The 18,040-nt window shown below is 41.2% G+C and overlaps 1 protein-coding gene across 1 annotated transcript in view; it reads right to left on the bottom strand.

Annotated features, from left to right (window-relative positions):
• The window catches only part of LOC111580719 (E3 ubiquitin-protein ligase NEURL1), a 28,113-nt gene extending 10,290 nt beyond the window's left edge, over window positions 1-17,823 (bottom strand). Inside the window, exons 1-3 of the mRNA XM_023288585.3 lie at window positions 17,567-17,823; window positions 12,426-12,667; window positions 10,678-10,999 (exon numbers count right to left, since the gene is read on the bottom strand). Of these exons, the coding sequence (XP_023144353.1) occupies window positions 10,678-10,999; window positions 12,426-12,667; window positions 17,567-17,600 (598 nt within the window). The 5' untranslated portion in view covers window positions 17,601-17,823. The remainder of the gene's footprint in view (window positions 1-10,677; window positions 11,000-12,425; window positions 12,668-17,566) is intronic.
• Between the last annotated feature and the right edge of the window lie 217 nt (window positions 17,824-18,040).

The raw sequence follows: 18,040 nt of genomic DNA, 5'->3' as shown, positions 1-18,040 counted from the left end.
AGAAATCCACTGCAGCTTAGCATGACACTTTTTCAGTCTTAACATTTGGCAATGTCCAGTGTTTTTTTTAACATCACGTACTCAGCATAATGGCAATTATATTCTACTTTGAAATTTTAAAGTTCATGTCCTTGAAGCTTTTGAGTAGCGAGTTTGAATTACTGTTTTTTGGCACAAAAACAATACTGATGTGATTAAGTGCATGGCTGAAATTGCCGTAGTAACATTAAGTGGTCTTTGAACAGCTCCAGCTACTCGGTCTCAGGAGAAAATTCCCCATTTGAATAGAGGAACACGTACCAGACCGACACTGCAGGGTCAGTGGTTGACCTCTTGGCTTTGGCTCTTTATGTTATCATTTGAACCTGTGAGAAAAATATCAGTAATCAGACTTGCTCAACTCTTGCTGGATGTTATGGAGGAATTTCTTGGCTTCAAGAGAGTCAGAACACACCCATGCCAAAACATACACCTGCAAAACAAAACAAAACAAAAAAGTAGTCCACGGAGATATAAACCTCTTTCTTTACCTGCTGTGGGTTTACTTATTCAAACAGCCTTCAGAGACAGACAGTCTTTACACAGTCTGGAAGAACCAGTTCCTGGAAAGTAAATGTGATATTGGCAAAGGAGGATGTCCAGGTTATAACTGAAAACTGGATTCCTGTTTGACTGTGAGTACATGCCAGAATGAACTATTGCAGCTTTTTAAAAAAAAACATTTGTGATAGTGCACTGCCAAAGCACACAGGCTAGCTCCACCTCAGCTTCAAATGCATCTGAGAAAGACTTGCATGTATTAGTGTTTTGATTGAAATATTTTTTATGTATCTTATGCCTCTTTCAACTCTTTCTCAGGCAGACATTGGCATAGTACTGACACATAAATAGACCAGGGAGGTTTCCGTTTATTCCTTGGCCCAGTGGAGCAGGATTAACAGGCATCTGGGGGTTTTAATGAAGCTGCAACTGCTATACAAGGTCAGCTGCACCAATTGTGAGCTTGAGTGTTTGGGGATTTGCCCCATGTATAGATGGACTATCCAGGGCTCTGTCTACAATGAGCGAGTGAAGTCATCTGTCATGACAGAGGCAAAGAGGTTATGTGTCTGTCCCAGAAAGAAGGAGAGGGATGGGCTTTAGCTTATCAAAGGAGGAAAAAAAAAACTGGTGTGGAGTAAATGAGCAAGAGGACCTAAAAGACTAGAGGGGGCTATGATAGCGAAACATGGGAGAAGCCCAACGGTTTGAGTATCTGAGATGCCATGTGGTGTCTTTGGGAGATCAAGTGAAGTTTCTGGTTTAGTGCCAGATGTTTCTGAATTTATGACTGTCGTCGTTGAAAGAAAAGGAGACAAGCTGAGGTGATAGATGGCAGCGGGGAAAGTGCAGCTCTGCCCTTCAAAGGCAGTTTCTCTAAGGCCAGTCGAAGCCTCTTCTGAACTCAACTAAAATGCCTCTACACTGCTTTTCCACAGACCCGTCTTGTCTTCAGCTGCAGAGTTTACAAGTGGTTGATGAGGTGTCTCAATCTGATCTCAGTCTGCAACACATTTCTCCAATTATAGATTCATCTCATTGTTTTTGTCGGAGTAATATCAAGAGAACCTCTGTGAAAACTTCACAGATGGACATTATTTGTACAATAATACACAGAAACCACGTCTTTCACTGGGACGAGCCTCTCTGGTCATCTGAAAGTGATTAGCCTCCTCTCTGAAGGCTTCCCCCTGTACAGCCCGGCTCCCAGGATCCAAGCCTGACAGGCTGCATTACGATTTCTATTTTGATTTCCTGCAAATCTGTTCGATTCCATCTGGGCCGATTAAATCCCAGCTGAGGTACAATGGCCTGTCCAGCGGCATTTATTTTGGTTCAACAAATCAAATAAATTCCGAGCTCTGAGATCACTAGAAACGGAGCTCTCATAAATACATGGACTGTAATCCCTATGTGTACATGCTGGCAGATGTTAGGTCACTGGACAAGTCCTCCAACATTTTAGTTTATACCAGGCCTCGCATTTCACTGCAGCTAACCGTCTTGGAGGATCAGTTTTCTTCAGTTATAATCAGGTTTTAAGTACATATAAACAGCACTAGAGCTGTACAGGACTATTGGTCTCCACTCACACCTTCCTTACCTGCAGTCTTAAACAGACTAAGTATGACAATCCAACAATCCAAACACACACCTAGTACTAAGACACTGGTCTGCTAGTCATACCCAGATAATGTTCATGTAGGGAGCAAAACACCCCAAATCACAGTTGATTGGATTCATTTATGTAATCACTTCACTGTGTCTTTGGGAAAGTGAATAAAAGATGGAATGGTCTGAATGGTAATGGATTGTAATGTTGTGTAATACCCTGACTTACTGAGGCTCTCGAGGACAGTGAATCCAGCTTGTTTGTATCTGTTTTAACTCCTGAATGCAGCTATACAACCTGTAAGGCTCTTCAGGTCCCTTTAGCACCAGTCACATCACCCTAATTAACCCAGACACTGGCAACTGTGCTAAAACTCTGCTTGGTGGCCTTAGAGAAGGTTAATATTATTTTTAGGCAGCATGCTAAGTAGAATTACACGGTGAAGACAATTCTTCCTACACCATTTCATTGATTCTGTAAATCAATTATTATGCTTCTGTTCCAGCAACTACTGTGACCAGAGGCATTATGTTTTATGATTGTCTTGTGAGTGATGTGACTTGTCAGAAATGCCTTAAGGAAGTTTTTTCAAATTCTGCACAGACTTGAAATCAAGGCTGAACTGGAGACTTTTGACAATCAAAAGCCACAGTAACTCAATTCTCATAAAACACGCTTTTGGTCATAACTCAAGAATTGATGCAGTTATTTTGACACATTTTCACACAAATGTCTGTTAAGATTAAAAAAATCAAGTAATGACATTTTATATCCACATCTAAGGTCAACTTCAGGTCAACTTCTTATCTCTTATTCTTCTGAATTCCATTGATCAGGAATTTCATTACATTTGACACAAACATCGAATTGGAGTCAAGGATGACCTAGAATTTGATTGTCAAATTTTAAAAGTCACGTTGACCACACAATATCCTTCATTAAATTTCTTCAATCTCTTCACTGAGCACATTTTATGAGTCTGGACAGACATGGGTGTGAACTGCAACTTGCCTAGATGGCAGAGGCTTACAATTGCGAGGTGGTAATTCTAGTTTATCTTTTTTCACTTGGTGTTTCTTGGCGTCTTCCTCTGCTCTACACTCACCAGCCTCAGAAACATCGTTACCATAGTTGCCTTCATCTTGCATTTTTCTCCTGTTGATTACAGCCAATGTGATACAGATTCTCTTTTGTTTTCAACTCATTCATCACTGATCCATAAAGCTTTGCATGTCAAAACTTGGAGATCGGCACACTGTATTTATCTTCACATACACTATTTTAGATTAAAATTTGACAAATTGCCTTTGCAGTGGAATTGAGGTCGTCTAGGTTATCTGCACCCAGTTTCACACAATAAGGAAATACTACACTCTAATCCTCATACTAAATTGTTTTGGTTGTTGTTATACGAAAAGAAGACGACTCATGCACCATGATTACATATCTGTACTATCAGGGAATAGTGCCAATTGTGCAGCTGCAGATACCAAACAAGATGACACTACTACCCGCAATTACAAATTTTAAAACATCACATTTAGCTATTAAGAGATTTGCAATTAAAATACTTTAACATTTTTTCCCGTAGAAGTACTATGTATTTTAGGCAAAAAATATAATTAGCATGTTAAGGCTGCATTTGGGAAGGTGATGGGTTCTTCTGATTGATGTGATACTGAGTTACAGTGTCAACATCAAACATGGTGGGTGAGACATAGAAGGTAAGATCTTGTACCTACTTAGAAATGGACAAGGTTACCACAGATTTACCAGTATCATGTCTAGCCTTTCGATTTTTACCCAAAAAAGGCATCAGCATGGGCCTTACTGGTCCTCTTGACCTCAACAGAAGTTGCAGGCTTCAGTAATTTCCATAAGAGGAGAACTTGGGACGGGATCCACAATCTTACAAAATCATAATGCGACTATAATCAGGTTTAAGTGTCCAGTCCGTTGAAAAAGGATCACTTTTTCTAAGATTTATTGGAGTTAAAATCATACAGAGAGAGAACGTCGAAGAAAAGAGTGAGAAGATGCAAGAGAAAAGAATGCAGCTGAAGGAGATTACTAAATGTTTATAATATGGAGACATTTAGCATTTCTCTTTGCCTTTCTCTCTCACCGTCTGCTGTCTGCCTTTGGCTTGAAACTGACTTTTGACAGATGACTTTGCATATTGTTATTACTATGCTGAATTTCCAGTGTATTGTTTTTGGAGGATTTGGCTGTGAGCAGCAGACCAGAAATCGAATGTATTAGTACAACATCCATTTGCAGTACTTTGGGGTAATCAGACCCCTCAGGCCTATCGCGTGTCTTCATCAATCAAAATTAACAAAAGAGTTTAGATCTGCTCCCTAAGGAAGCCTCGCAGAAACAGTTAAGAACCACATCTGCACAGTGTAATAAGCGATACAGTATAAAACTAAAAGTTAACTTGTTTAGTAAAAAGCTTTTACAGCATACATTTAGTTTATCTTTTCACGTGGAGCCATTTTTATCGGCATTGTTACCAAAGTGACCCAGTGCTTTATATCTGGCCACTGCACCTGATTTATCTCTATTTTTTTACAACTATTTAATCATCAAATCCTGTGAAACGCCACATAATCTACGCTGACAAGTGAAACAATAAGTGAGATCTGTAGCAAGCGAGCAAGAATGCGTGTAGCACACTGAGCGAACACAGACAAAAATAGAAACAAAGGAAGGAAAGTACAGCACAATCAGGTTCAGGCAACCTAACGTGTTTGTGCAGCACCAAGCTTTTCATCATTTACACCCTATCTTTTCATCTGTTGAGAAAACAGGTATGAGGCCGGTTAAGTGATCTTTTATGCCAAACATTTTCAGTTTCAATCTGAGGAACATGAGATTCACATGAATACAAGCTTACATAATGCGTTCGGAGACAATGATGGAATGCTGCAAACGGGCATCAGTGAATTTAAACAAGAGTCAGTAGTCATGCTCATGGATCTTTGAAGTTGTGGGGATGATTAACAGCTCAGTCGCTAGAGAAATAATCAGTAACTGTTTATTGTTGATTTTTACATTTGTATTAAAATTCCAAATGTTCCCTTGGACCGGCCTATGAGAAATTTCTGCTTTGTTCCTTCTATTAAATTATGAAATGAATGTTTGCTTCTTCTTTTCTTTTTTAGAGCTGTTGCAGAAAAACCATCAATCTGTTTCTACTCTGATGGCCGTTTTCCCATATAATAACGGAAATAATTATTAGTTGTAGAACATTTACCTTAGTGCATTTACAAATTAATTATAGGCATCAGCTAGAGGCATCCAGTGCCTGGCAGAAACAGAATCAGTATGTAAAGATGGAGGGGGGAAAAGAGTCAAGGTTACACATGGTGGATGCACACACCAGTTCCAATCAATTAGCAGCAGTAGCAGTCATACGGGGAATGAAGACACAGAGTTTTGTCAAGTTTTGCAGAGCACACAGGGCTTGCAATGGATGATTGGTGCTCCATTTTCCACTGCCAGTTTCCATTTTTGTTTCCTTTAAATTAAGGAGCAGGAGAGTCACTTGTGCTGATTAATGATGTTCACTGAAGCAGCACTTGTATCTCAATCCTCACTAGTCAGTCTGCCGGGCAGTCAGCTCAAGCTTCGTTTAGTGCTCCGCTTCACGAGTATCACTCGGGGATCCCCAAAGTGATTATCCGGAAACTGTGAATGTCTGAAAATTTGGTGCTGTTACAGCTCGAGATGTGGAGGTATTTTAGAAGATGAGGATCTTTGACCTGCTGATTGCACCAAATGAAAACAAAGGCAGGCTCCAAAATAATAAGAATTTATCCTTTGAGCACCACAAATGGCTGTAGAAAATATCAGGAAATCCATGTCATATTTATTAAGAGAGGATATGGATATAGACAAAACCTTCCTCTATGCAAACTGCATTCAGAAATAAAAACAAACTTTCCTTCTGTCCCCTGAGGTGGAAATGTTAGTGATGTCCCTCAGCATGTTAGTGACTAGAAAAGCATACAGCAGTAGGTTTTCCCCACCCCAATGCTTTACAGACCTAATGCATCGCAATGTCGTGTACCGAAATGATTGATGTCAACACCCTCCTCTTAATCACCTGAGAGGTACGCAGCCTCTTGACAGTCTGGCAGCCATTTTGGATTCTTCTCTAATGACTGGAGAGACAGGTTGCAGATGATGTTAGCTGACGCCAGTCTTACGGATCACTACCATTCTGTCAGTGATTAAGTGACTCATCTACCTCTAGTAAACAAACCCCCAGTAGAGCATCTTGCATCCATCAAAAGATGCCTTTGACTCGCTCGGCTTATCTAACTTGGAGGAAATCCATTATACCTGTACAAAGCAGAGGATTCTGTGTGGTCTCTTGGGATTTGCCCCTTAAACAAACACATTTTGTTAAGCCTACGTCCAAATGTGTGCACAGGGAGCACTCTGATTCCCAATTATGTTTTTGATTGAAGAAAGGTATACTGCTATCACATGCCTGTTTTTTGTGACCTGATTTTTTTGGGCTTCTGCAACAAACAACTTGATAAAACTCAAACGCTAAAGAGAAAACCTGAGATTCCAAATTTTGCAATTTTCTTTTCATAAACTGGAGCATTTTATAATCTTCCTCGGAGAAATGTAGTCATCAGAGACCTTGTGAAAACACAGTTGACAGGCTGCGCTTTGAAAACGGTTATGTTGCTTGAGACATATTATGCGCTTGAGGAAACCTTTTGTCGATCCGTCTAAGGGCTTAACGTGTCTCGGCGTAGCGCGGCACATCCTCAACAGCACAGTCCGTTCTGTACAAAACCCAAGCCGGGCACTTCAGTCTTTATTGATAGCTGCGTGAGTAGGACAAGTGTGGTGATGTAACAGATCTTTCTTAAATTGCATGGGCAGCATTGTTGGTCTGGACAACCCCTAAGGCTCAGTTTGATTTCAGCAGATTAATTTAGCTTCCTCTCTTATGCAACACCATCTCAGCTTTCAAGCAGTCTCACTGATCTCAGGATCACCTTTGACTCCTTGCATGGGTGGCTAGCTACTGAACTGCACTCCCTTGATAACAGCTTAGAGAGGAAACAACACTGCACTTGAAAAGATCCTTAAACATCAGAATAAAACCCTGATAGCAGAAAAAAAACTGTTTGGCAGTAGGCTGCGTTGAGAGACAGCACAAGTGAAACGGCAGTGATGGATGGCAGCTTTGATGCATCCCTTAATACAGCATGTAAGGTTGTAAAAGATCAAACGGGCACAACGGTATGAGAATCCTGCGAAGCATGTGTTTGATACGGATAATCCACCGGCTAAAAAAAACAACAAACTTTTGACTGGAGCTCTGCATAGTAGGTCACTGCTGCTGAATGAAAAACATCTTCAAAAAATCTACTTATTTAGGGAAAAAAGCGGTTCAGACAGTTATGCAACTTCATCATCATCAGGATGAATTTAAGAGGCTTGGATTTTATAGAAGTATTCACCCTTGCAAGGATCAACGAAACCATTAGTAACAACTAAAATTATCACAACTTATCAGAATAGTAGCAGCACATTGCAGAGGTTTATACTTAGGTGGATCTTCGCAGAAACATTGTGACGGTTACACTGATGTGTGCTGACGTGAGTAGGGGCGCTTGTGTAATTAATCCATTAAATATTAAAGAGGAGGACGCTTTTCACATGAAGGATGGGATCGGATACATTTCTGCTCACTGCATGTGTCTTAAAATAAAAGAGTGAAGACTGGTTCGACCAACGTGTCAGCCGCGTCAGCTGGGGAATGAAGTCATAACACAAGAATGCTTCGACTTACAGGAACAACAGTTACTGTAAATGTTATGGGGAAGTGGAAATCTGTCGTAAGCGGACATACCTTCTCTCAACATGAGCTCAAAGGGAAACTGATTAAAATTGAAACTGCTCTAAACAGAAGCAGCAGAATTACTGACTAGTAGCCCCCAAGTCAAACTCCAGAAATGCTGACCCACATTCTCTATAATGCAACTAAAACACCATTTTATATCAGCTCCAACCCTTCCTTGTAAATCTTTTTTACCAAACATCTCCAATTTTACACATTAAAGTCTGTTTACAGGTCCTAGGGAGCAGTAGTGCAAATGAGAAAAAAAGTACATGAAACCATTTGTGTCTATGAGGGAGCTGTGTGAAATCTGATAAATTGCCTCAAGCTTTGTCACCCGAATCAATCTTAGTTGGGTCAAAAGTCACTCTCAAGTTAAAAAAGAAAAAAATCTAAGGGCGAGAAAGATCACCAGACCAGTGTGCAGGATGCCTCATCTGTGCTGGAGGCTATCAGCTCGAGGCTACATTAGCTGCTGTGCTAGCAAAACATAGTAAAATCTCTACATATAGTGTCTGGACCTATATGTCTGCTTGTGCTGTGGTGATATTGCAACTTTTTCAAATAACTATCAGTCAATGCTAAAATAGTGGAGTGCTCTTTTAAAAAGCTCCCTTCGGTGTCATTGAACACTCTTAGTGGAAGGTACACTGATCTTCCTGTGCAAAATTGCTGGAGTGCCCCTTTAATAAACATTAAGCTCTCGAAACACATTATCTCACTGACTCAGCAATGCACATTACCTAAGTCAACAAGCTCATCACAACTTTTTCTGTCTTATAGTTTTACTGTCTACACATTTATCTCAAAAGCCAAATCAAGGTCACCTAACCAAGTCATTCTCCACACTCCACAGAGCTTATTCACAGCTCCACGCTCCATTTGTATCCTGTAAAAAAAAGGAAAAAAAAATGCTGGAAATCTATAATTCCCACCTGGGAAGATTTTTGTGATAATAAACCCACAACAGGTGAAAATTGGCTCGGTTTATCAGCTGGTGTAGCATTAATTTCAGAGCAAGTATAAGGCTCATTAAGAATCAAAATGCAGCCTTCTGTTAAAGGAAAATATGTGCCAGTTCACAGCAGCAGACTTTGATGTGCCCGCCCATATTTCAGAGACTAAGTGTTTGCTGAACTGCAGCCAACTCGCGATACAATACTGGGCCTTTGAGATATACCATGCTCTCGAGTAGGGACACTCTCAGGCTATAGTGGAAAGCTGATAGCCAAGTGATCCTTCAGCCGACTGAGGGGCCGAGGCTTTTCGGTTTAAACCATCAATGTGAGGATAAAAGTGATCGATGTGGGAAAACTAGAGTAGAAACAGTGGGATTTAGGGCTGTTGGCCTCGTTCACAGGCAAAGATTGCATCAAGTACAACACATTCCAGAAAATCCTGGTTGATTGTAAAATGAAAAGATTACGTTATTATTCTATACTATTTGGTGAACATGACTCTCATGTAAACATTTTAATGCGAGTTAGGGGTGATTGCAGGGTAATCACGTGCCAAATGAATTCAGACTTGGAAACCAAAGAGTGAGACATTCCACTGGTTTGATTGTCTTGGAAAAACACCCCAGACATGTCCTTACCTGACATCATCCCTCCTCTTGTCTGTTCTCTTGGGATGACCAACACACTGCTCTTGTTCTGCGACAAGAGCTATGTGCCGGTCAGCGCCATGAGGCCAGTGAACCCCAGATAGTCGCACTCTGGCGCTGGATACCAAACAGCCCATCACGAGATAGCACGCTTCTCGCTGTCAACCACACCGCAAGAAATGAGGTTAAATGGCACTATCTACACAATGTGGGAGCCTCTTCTATTTTTATTAACGGTGCTGACAGCCTCTATTCTTTGGAGAGAGGCAGTGCAATTCTTGGAAATGGTTATAAATAAGTACTGAGACATCCACAAGGATTCCTGTTGGTCTATTTTGCATAGTTTTGTATTGTTTTCAAAAACTGTAGACGGCTATTTCCGTGGCATGATGTGTTCAATTAATGTATTTTAATTTACAGCCCAAACATACTTCAGATGGTTCAGTTTGGTGAACAACTGCTGTTAATAATTGTGAAGGACCTGTTTGCCTCTAATTTCTTTGATGTAATGACCCTTTAAACCACACAGAGGACTTGTTAGAAAGGATTTCAGACATTTTGAAATCAGGGAAATTTCTTTGATAGCAACAACTGCGGTTGCCATACAATCTGCCTTATCTCCCACCATCTTTTTCCACTGAGCGATTTGGTGGGTCTGGGAAAACTAGTGCAGCTGTATGTAACATCACCTTTGAATCACTCACTGAACAAACATCAGGTGCAGAATGGTTTCCAGTGGTAAAGCATTAAAGTAGTGAGTCAAAGAGTTTAGAGCCAGGCTATTGACTCTGTGAGTCTATATTTAGTGCTGCAAAACAGTAAAATGTCTGCAGTGTTTATCATCGTAGCTTCGGATGTTCACTGGGTTTGATAGGCTAATATTTTTAGCACTAAACACAGCACAAAACACAGGTTGATCTGAGAGCAATGTCATTTGTTTTGAAGGTGTTTGAGGATGAGGAGAAAGTCAATAAAAAGTCAAGTGCAAGTGCACAGTTCAAAGTCACCACTTTTCCCAAAGGACCTTTCCCTGAACACATGACTCACCTAGCAGCTGGACACCTCTTGTTAGGCCGTAGACGTCTATGAGAGCCCAGAGAGGTTCGGCGACATGCACCCCGCTGAAGAACAACACGGGGCTGGAGTCGTTTATTCTGTAGAACACCCGGCCTCTCTTATCCACCCAAAAGGAGATGACGTTTCCCTCATTAGAGAGCTCCTCTGGTAGGGCTTTTGCCCAGAAGCCGCTCTGGGAGACCAGGTCAGGACAGGCATACTTGGGCAACGTGTCTGGATTGATCCTTGATGGGTCTTTGGATGTAAAACCAAGACGGAGCGCACCGCTCCAGCAGCACTGTTTTTTGGTGATCTGGAGAGTACATATTGTGAATTAACATAAATAATCACATTAAGATGAATCTTTGCATTTTCTCTTTGCTACAGGAAGCTGAAGCTAAAAACAATGAACCGCAAATTGGACTGAGTTTATTTCTGTGGCGGTGGGTTGATGTCAGCATTACTTGTGTGGCTCAGTGATTAATTTATTCCATTCAGGGCTCGTATGTGGGTAATTTTTCACCCCCACCCCAGTTATAATTACAGCCGCAATTACCTACTGGTTTCATCTATCTCCTATGCAGAGTGATGTCCTTGTCGTTTAAAGAGGAATGGAGTGCATTTTGTCTGCGCAAAGAGCTATGTGTCAGCAGTGTGAAACGGGAAATTTGATTTCTGTGTCACAATTGAGTAAATGCCAATTGTTTTTGCTAATCTGATAGATGGAAACATGTTAACACCATAATTGAGGCCTATTTGGGAACAGATATGATGATGGAAAAACAAGCTCATCCACAGAACTTCCATGTGTGTTACAGAGCATTTTCCATGGTTAAAATGGCATCCAGAAGTATGAGTGTGAGATCTTCATAATTTAAAAATCTGATCTGTTGATGGCACTGGATGAAACATTAAGGGGATCATCAGATTCATTACATTTCAGTGGAAGACTTCAGTGTCAGCGTGCACCAAATTCCATGACAATCCATCCTGTAGTTGCTGAGATGCTTCGAGTCTGGGCCAACAGGCAGACCAGCATTCCCATCTACAGTGCCAAACAGCCAGCAGGGCTAAAAACAACGTATCTGTTTCAAGCACACGAAGACCAGTTACCTTGGTATGTTTATCACCTGGAAACGATTTTTGTCTTATTTCGAACCTCTATTTACTTTGCATTTACTGTGCGAGATAACAGTAGTCCTCACATGGCAGCACTTGCCCTGCTCTCTCACATTCGAGACATAGATGGCCTGATAGGTGAAGTGGAAACTCATTCTAAGCTGCTGCTGCTTTGGCCCACACAAGAGCAGAGCAGAGAAAAGAGAGAAAATCAAAACAGGAGAGCGAGGAGAGGGGATGAAGTGAGGGAGACAGGGAGGGAGGAGAGAAACAAAAACATACTGACAGTGAGTGGGAGAGACAGAGAAAAGACACCACTTTTCATCACAGTCACGATTAGCGTCTTGAGTGTCGTTCTCGCTACTAAACTGCGTATTACAAAGTACATTGTGTATGAATGTTGATACTGCAGTGTGTTGGAATTAGTTTGTATGGTTGTATGGTTTTGTAGTCCTTTATTTTTTTGCAGGAAATAATGGAAGCCAGGAAGATGACTAATGTTGGTCATGCTCTGACCCTGGTGACAGCAGCATAATTATTGCTGCTTATTGCACTTAAAGTGGTCGATTTTTAGCCCAGTGACTAGTCATTCTCAGTTCCACAAATACTGTCCTGTTTACCTTCAGTCGAACTTGCTCATACACAGCGATGGGCCTGTTGCTGAAGGTGATGGCATTGCAGAAGCTGGCCTGTCTCTTGACGGTCCTCTGGGACATGTCCATGACGATCTGCGAGCCCTTGGTGCTGGGGTGAAAGAGCAAGGGGAAGGAGGACAAACTTCCACATGGCTGGATGGGCAGGCAGCGCTTGGGCTTGTGGTGGCATCGGTGGGAGGCTGCAGGAAACGGTCCGTTGAGAGAATCTACGCGGAGAACGAAAAGCAGGTTTTTGAGTTTGGTCAACAGGTGTGGAGCAGAAAATTCTTCTTTGTGCAGTAAAGAAAACCTGAATTCTAGATCAGATCAGGATATTAGATTAGACAGTCTGGGCCACAGGAGGCTTCATTCTGAACAAAACACTGACAATGTGAGGTCTTGACCCGCTGTCACATGTCATTTTCTCCCACATGTCTTACTCTGCTCCTGTAACGTCCAATTTGGTAGAAATGCATTTAAATAATCTAATAGTTGGCTTCTGTTGGCTTCAGCTTCGCCAAGTAAAGCCACCTACTGTACTGACATGAACAATGTGCAAGGTAAATTACATGCAAAGTAGTCCTTGGAAGAACAGAAACAACAAAAAGCTGGAATCGCTCCTTTGGTTACGCAGTTAGGGAGAACATTGCAGCTGTGAGACGTTCACACAAAAGAGGGTAATTTCAGTAAATGGTCATTTCCGGTAACACTGCTTTCTTTTTGTTTTTCCTCATCTCGCCAGATTTCAAACTGATTCGCCTTTCATTTGTTTTTTCTCTGTTTTTCTCTGCGCTGGAACCCATTTGTACAATAATAAGTGGAAAGGTAGCAGCACACAATGAGGAGGATGAAGAAAAAAATGAAGGGAACAACACGACTACAATTAACCCAGCGGGAAATTAGCTTTAAGATTGAAAGCTACTAACATGCTATTTCCGGTTGTGGCTCGTGTTTTTATGATCCCGTATCAATCGCAGCCTTTCTGGCTAAGAGTCATGTTGACGATACCTGCGTAACTAGAATGATAAACTTAACCAAATGACGTTTTTGGATTTGATTCCCATGTGAAAATGTTCCCGCTTACAATAGAGCTAAACATCATTCCGTCACATATGTGTTTTGTGGTTTTACCCTGATAAAGATAATTTGCTCAAAGTCGTCATGAACCTGATTTCACGCTGACTCCCTTTCATTTGGATGAACTCCCCATTCTTGTTCCCACATTCCTCCTAAAGCGCAACACCAAGGTCACTCTGGTTTACTGGAGGATGTGTTTTCTCACAGACTTTGGGCTGTCATTAAAGGCAAGGCAGGATTATTTTGGTTTGACTGATAATGTGAATAAATATCATCTTCTCAAGTGATATAATACAGTTTTTGTACTAGAGAAACTCAATCCTCTCTATGGTTGCATTTAAAGGTTTTTTTTTACGTACTATAAAATCCAACCAATCCACCAAAACAAATAAATAATTAACGCTTCTTCATCCTTGAGAACCGGTTTTATTTTCACACCTAAACTTGGAAGACTGTGTAGGAGCTGCTTGTGTTTGTCTGTGAGAGAGTACATGAGCTGTTGCTGAAAGGCAGCTATTCTTGCTTTCCTTTGATTGACCTTGGAGGGTCAAGAGGTTTATAATGTGCTCTGGAGACAGATCAGCACAGATCGTCAGGAGTGGAAACGAGCGACCATGTGACTCCTGAGGCCAGGTTTTCTATAACCTCATTGCTGCTCTGATTTCAGGGCAGGGCTACAAGGTTGGAGCGGTGAACGAGGACATGCTAAATGTCAAAACTTTTAATTTGGACAGGTTAAAGGCCCGAAAGGCAATTCCAAAATACTCTCAACTGGGCATCTTTGTCACATTTTTCTGTACAGTCTCTCCCTTCAAATCACAATCGGAGAACTCTGCCAAATGTTCTGGGCTCAGTACAGTGTATTTGTTAAGCTCTTTGCATGCTCTTGTCGTGGCAGAACAATGTTGAATTGTGCTCTATGCACAACAGAGGTCTTAAATGAAGTCATAACAAATCCTTCAACCATATTGCATCAATGATGTCATGTCAGACGTGATGTCTTCAGGAAAGCAGAACAGGACTGCATTGTACTTCATCGGTGACCAGGCTCGAGTCTGAATAGAGTATTTCCTGTGAGATCTGAAAACAGAAGCAACACCTCACAGGTCTCTGCAGACAGTACAGTCTGTCTCATGCTTTACCATCTTAGAGGAGAATCCAATATTTCATATATTTCATTCTGGCCTTTATTAATATCATTTCTGCTGCTGCTGTGAAATTGAATTCCCCTGACTTTTTGTTTTCCGGGCGAAGCTCTGTTTCTGTATTTCGGGCGCCTTGGGATGGGTTTACAGCTTTCAGAGCACACGGAGGACTATATAAGCTCTACAAGTCAAATAAGCAAATAAAAGAATAAATAAAAACACCACGGTGATTTACTGCAAATGACAGCTGGAGTCCAAAGTGCTGATGAAACAGCGGCTGTTGGAGTGAGTTTAAAAAGTCATGCGACCTGACAGAGACGTCATGGTAAAGAGTGACCAGAGCCCTGCCATGATAAAAGAGAGGTGCCATGACAAACGTCAGATGAGTAACTTAAGGAAGGATAATGTTACTTAATGCACCACCGCACACAGTGTGGCTGGCTTTGCTGTCATTAATTGGAAAGGACAAACAGTGCGGAGACAATGAGCGGCCCTGGCCAGTGTCACCTGGCCTCTTACACTCCTCTGTCTCATCCTGAGGCTCGATCTCACTAAGATCCCTCAGCAGAGGCCCTAATGTGGCTTGATGTTAGTATCAAGGCTCGGTGGAACTCTGTCGCGAGACAAACACTCAAAGGCATCCTAAAGAACCAGAGGGCACGTGGAGGTTTTTAGCTTTTGCAACTATGTCATAGCTCGTGTGGTTTCCATAAGATGTGAACAAATGTGAATCCCAAACATTTTTCAAGTTTTAAGATGCTGCTAGTTACTGTATTTACCATCAGTACTGTACTTAAACTTTAGGATACTATTATGAGAGTGGGCACTCCAAGAAAAAGTCCTGTTTTTGTCCTGTTATTGGTGTAGAAGTGCACACAAAATGGTTCACTTGAATCTGTTAAAACAGTTTTTTTTTTTTTTTTTTTTTAAAGTTTGGTGATATTATTGGTTTAGAGAATTTTGAGAAGTATTCTGTGCCACAATTCCTCCCTAATAGAGAGGTATGCATACAGTAATTATCGGAATGTAATGCAATATAAAGTTTGGACTTCCCCTAACAATTATTTTGGTTTGTTCACTAGATAATAGCGAAAGAGCCCCAGGTCTTATCTTCACATGTCTTGTTTTGTCCAACCAACAGACAAAAACCCAAATATATTCAGCTGACTGTCACAGAAACTAAACAAACGACAAAACAGTAACATTTGTGGGGCTGGAACCAAAGAATGTCTGCATATTTCAGTGACTCAAAACAAGCCATTATCAAGAGTTGCTTCATCAGATCTAGTAATGTTATCAATAATAATCATCAGGGCTGCTTATGTTAGAGGTGTTTCCCAATAACAGAAAACAAAACTTACACACACCATCTTGGCGTGGCCGCTGCTTCAGCGTGTATTCAGGAATAGTTATTAAAAAGTTCTGTAACACACAAGACGGCTCATCTTGAAAACTGGTTTGACCTCTCCGCTTACGTCACACTGTGATGCCTAAACGTCGGTAATAGGTTCGTGCAAGTTTACCAAAAGGGGGAAAGTAAGAGCTGAGTGATTCATGAGCCCTTAAGCTGGACGGGGGCCCTGCGACATGACGGGGATTATGCATGTTTACATTATCAGGGCCCTGACTGAGCTCTTGTCAGAGGGCCAAGAGTTTCTAGCAGCGCCCCTGTCTGCACCTGTATTGTTATTTCACACCAGTGGCCTCCACCAGGGAAATCGGACAAGGAACTGTATAAAGTGGCCCGTGTCCATCTGTCCATCTGGAAAATGAGAAGTTTACTGTCGTCTGATTGTGTACGATATATCTGTTATCACCACTGTAACTCAAAACCAAGAATAAATTATATGGCTTTCTGTGCTTTACAACTTTATGGATGTACAGTAAGTGAAGACTCATAAAATTACTACATTGCAAAAGAAAGAAAGTGCAACTAATAATTACAAATGCAGTTATTATACTCTGATTCATCTGATGATTATCTTTCTTGATTAACCGATTCATGTTTTGTCAGAAAATGAGTGCATATCACGATTTTGCTCATTTGAAGCAAGTTTAAAACCCCAAATCATTCAACTTTAACTGTATAAACCACAGAAAAGCATTAAATGAAGCCAGAGAACTTTTGCATGTTGACTGAAACAATTATTAACATGTCCTGATAGTTTTCGAGACCTGTCAGCTTTTCAAATGAAAATTTTAAATTACAATACCGAATTTAAACACAGTAACAAAAAGTCAAACACACTTCATTGCCTTTCTTTTCAACTTATTTTTTAGCGTTCTTCCAACAATAGCTGTATTGCAAATAAGCAGAAACTAATTAGGGAAATCAAATACTACACTGCCCTCTATTAACTCAAGGTGAAATGGAATTTCAAAAAAGGCAACACACCTGTTAGCTACTATTATTTTTACATGTAGGATCAGTTAGAGCTACATGAATGGAAATATATCAACATGTGAGGTTACTGCAAGTGTCACTTTCAGCAGGAGGCAAACAATTAAGAAGCCAGGTGAGAAAAGTTAACAACTTGGTTCACTTTCTCCTGTTTTGTTTCTTTTTAACTCCAAGTTAGGCTTTAACAATAGTACATCAAGAAAGACAAACTTGAATCTCTCTCATAATGGTGTCGTAGAGGATCTGAAAAGTAGACTGTCCTTATTTCTAAACCAGTCGTGACTTCTAAATGCTGCTTAAACTTGGCCAAAGCAGCTACTTTCACTTCTCATTTATTTTCGGCTACCAGAACGCCTACAGTCCTCATGCACGGCGGCTCAAAGCTGCACAAGCGCGCTTTTGCAACTCGATCATATCGTCTCATATATACCATATCGCTGCATGCGCGAACAATCACGCATCAATCCGGGAGTCTCCTGCCCCGCGATGCCACATGTCCTTACCGCAGAAGGTGTTTCTGGTGATCTGACCTCCCATGGCTGGATGCAAGGTGCGTTCACCTCCTCTCTTGAAAGCTGCTTGGATCCACAGTATTCACATTCAGCTGCGCGTCCTCAGCGGCGACATCATTACACGGACGCGTACAGAATTTTTTTTTTTTAAAAAAGAAAAAAAAAGTCCCGATTAGAGATTGAGTTGGTCCAAAAGCCTCATCGACAAGAAGCAGCAGCCTTCAGATCCAGCGGCTCTCTCTGGTCCGTGCACGGATCACGCTGAAATTAACATAAAAGGTGGTAGTGGAGGTGGGGCTTTCCAGGACTATTAACGCTGTAGTCACCAAAGAGAGGACTTCAAGAGTCGCTCCTAGTAATAAATCCCCTTTATATTCTCTATACACACCTTAAAGGACTCTTATCTCTCTGTAATGCACATTTAATACTCCAGTGATGGCTCAAAGTATAACAGAAGTTGTTGTG

Source organism: Amphiprion ocellaris, chromosome 16 (assembly GCF_022539595.1).
Source record: "Amphiprion ocellaris isolate individual 3 ecotype Okinawa chromosome 16, ASM2253959v1, whole genome shotgun sequence".
In the NCBI taxonomy this organism is placed as follows: Eukaryota; Metazoa; Chordata; class Actinopteri; family Pomacentridae; genus Amphiprion; species Amphiprion ocellaris.
The sequence above is the reverse complement of the archived record's forward strand: the minus strand, read 5'-3'. Positions and strand labels throughout refer to the sequence as shown.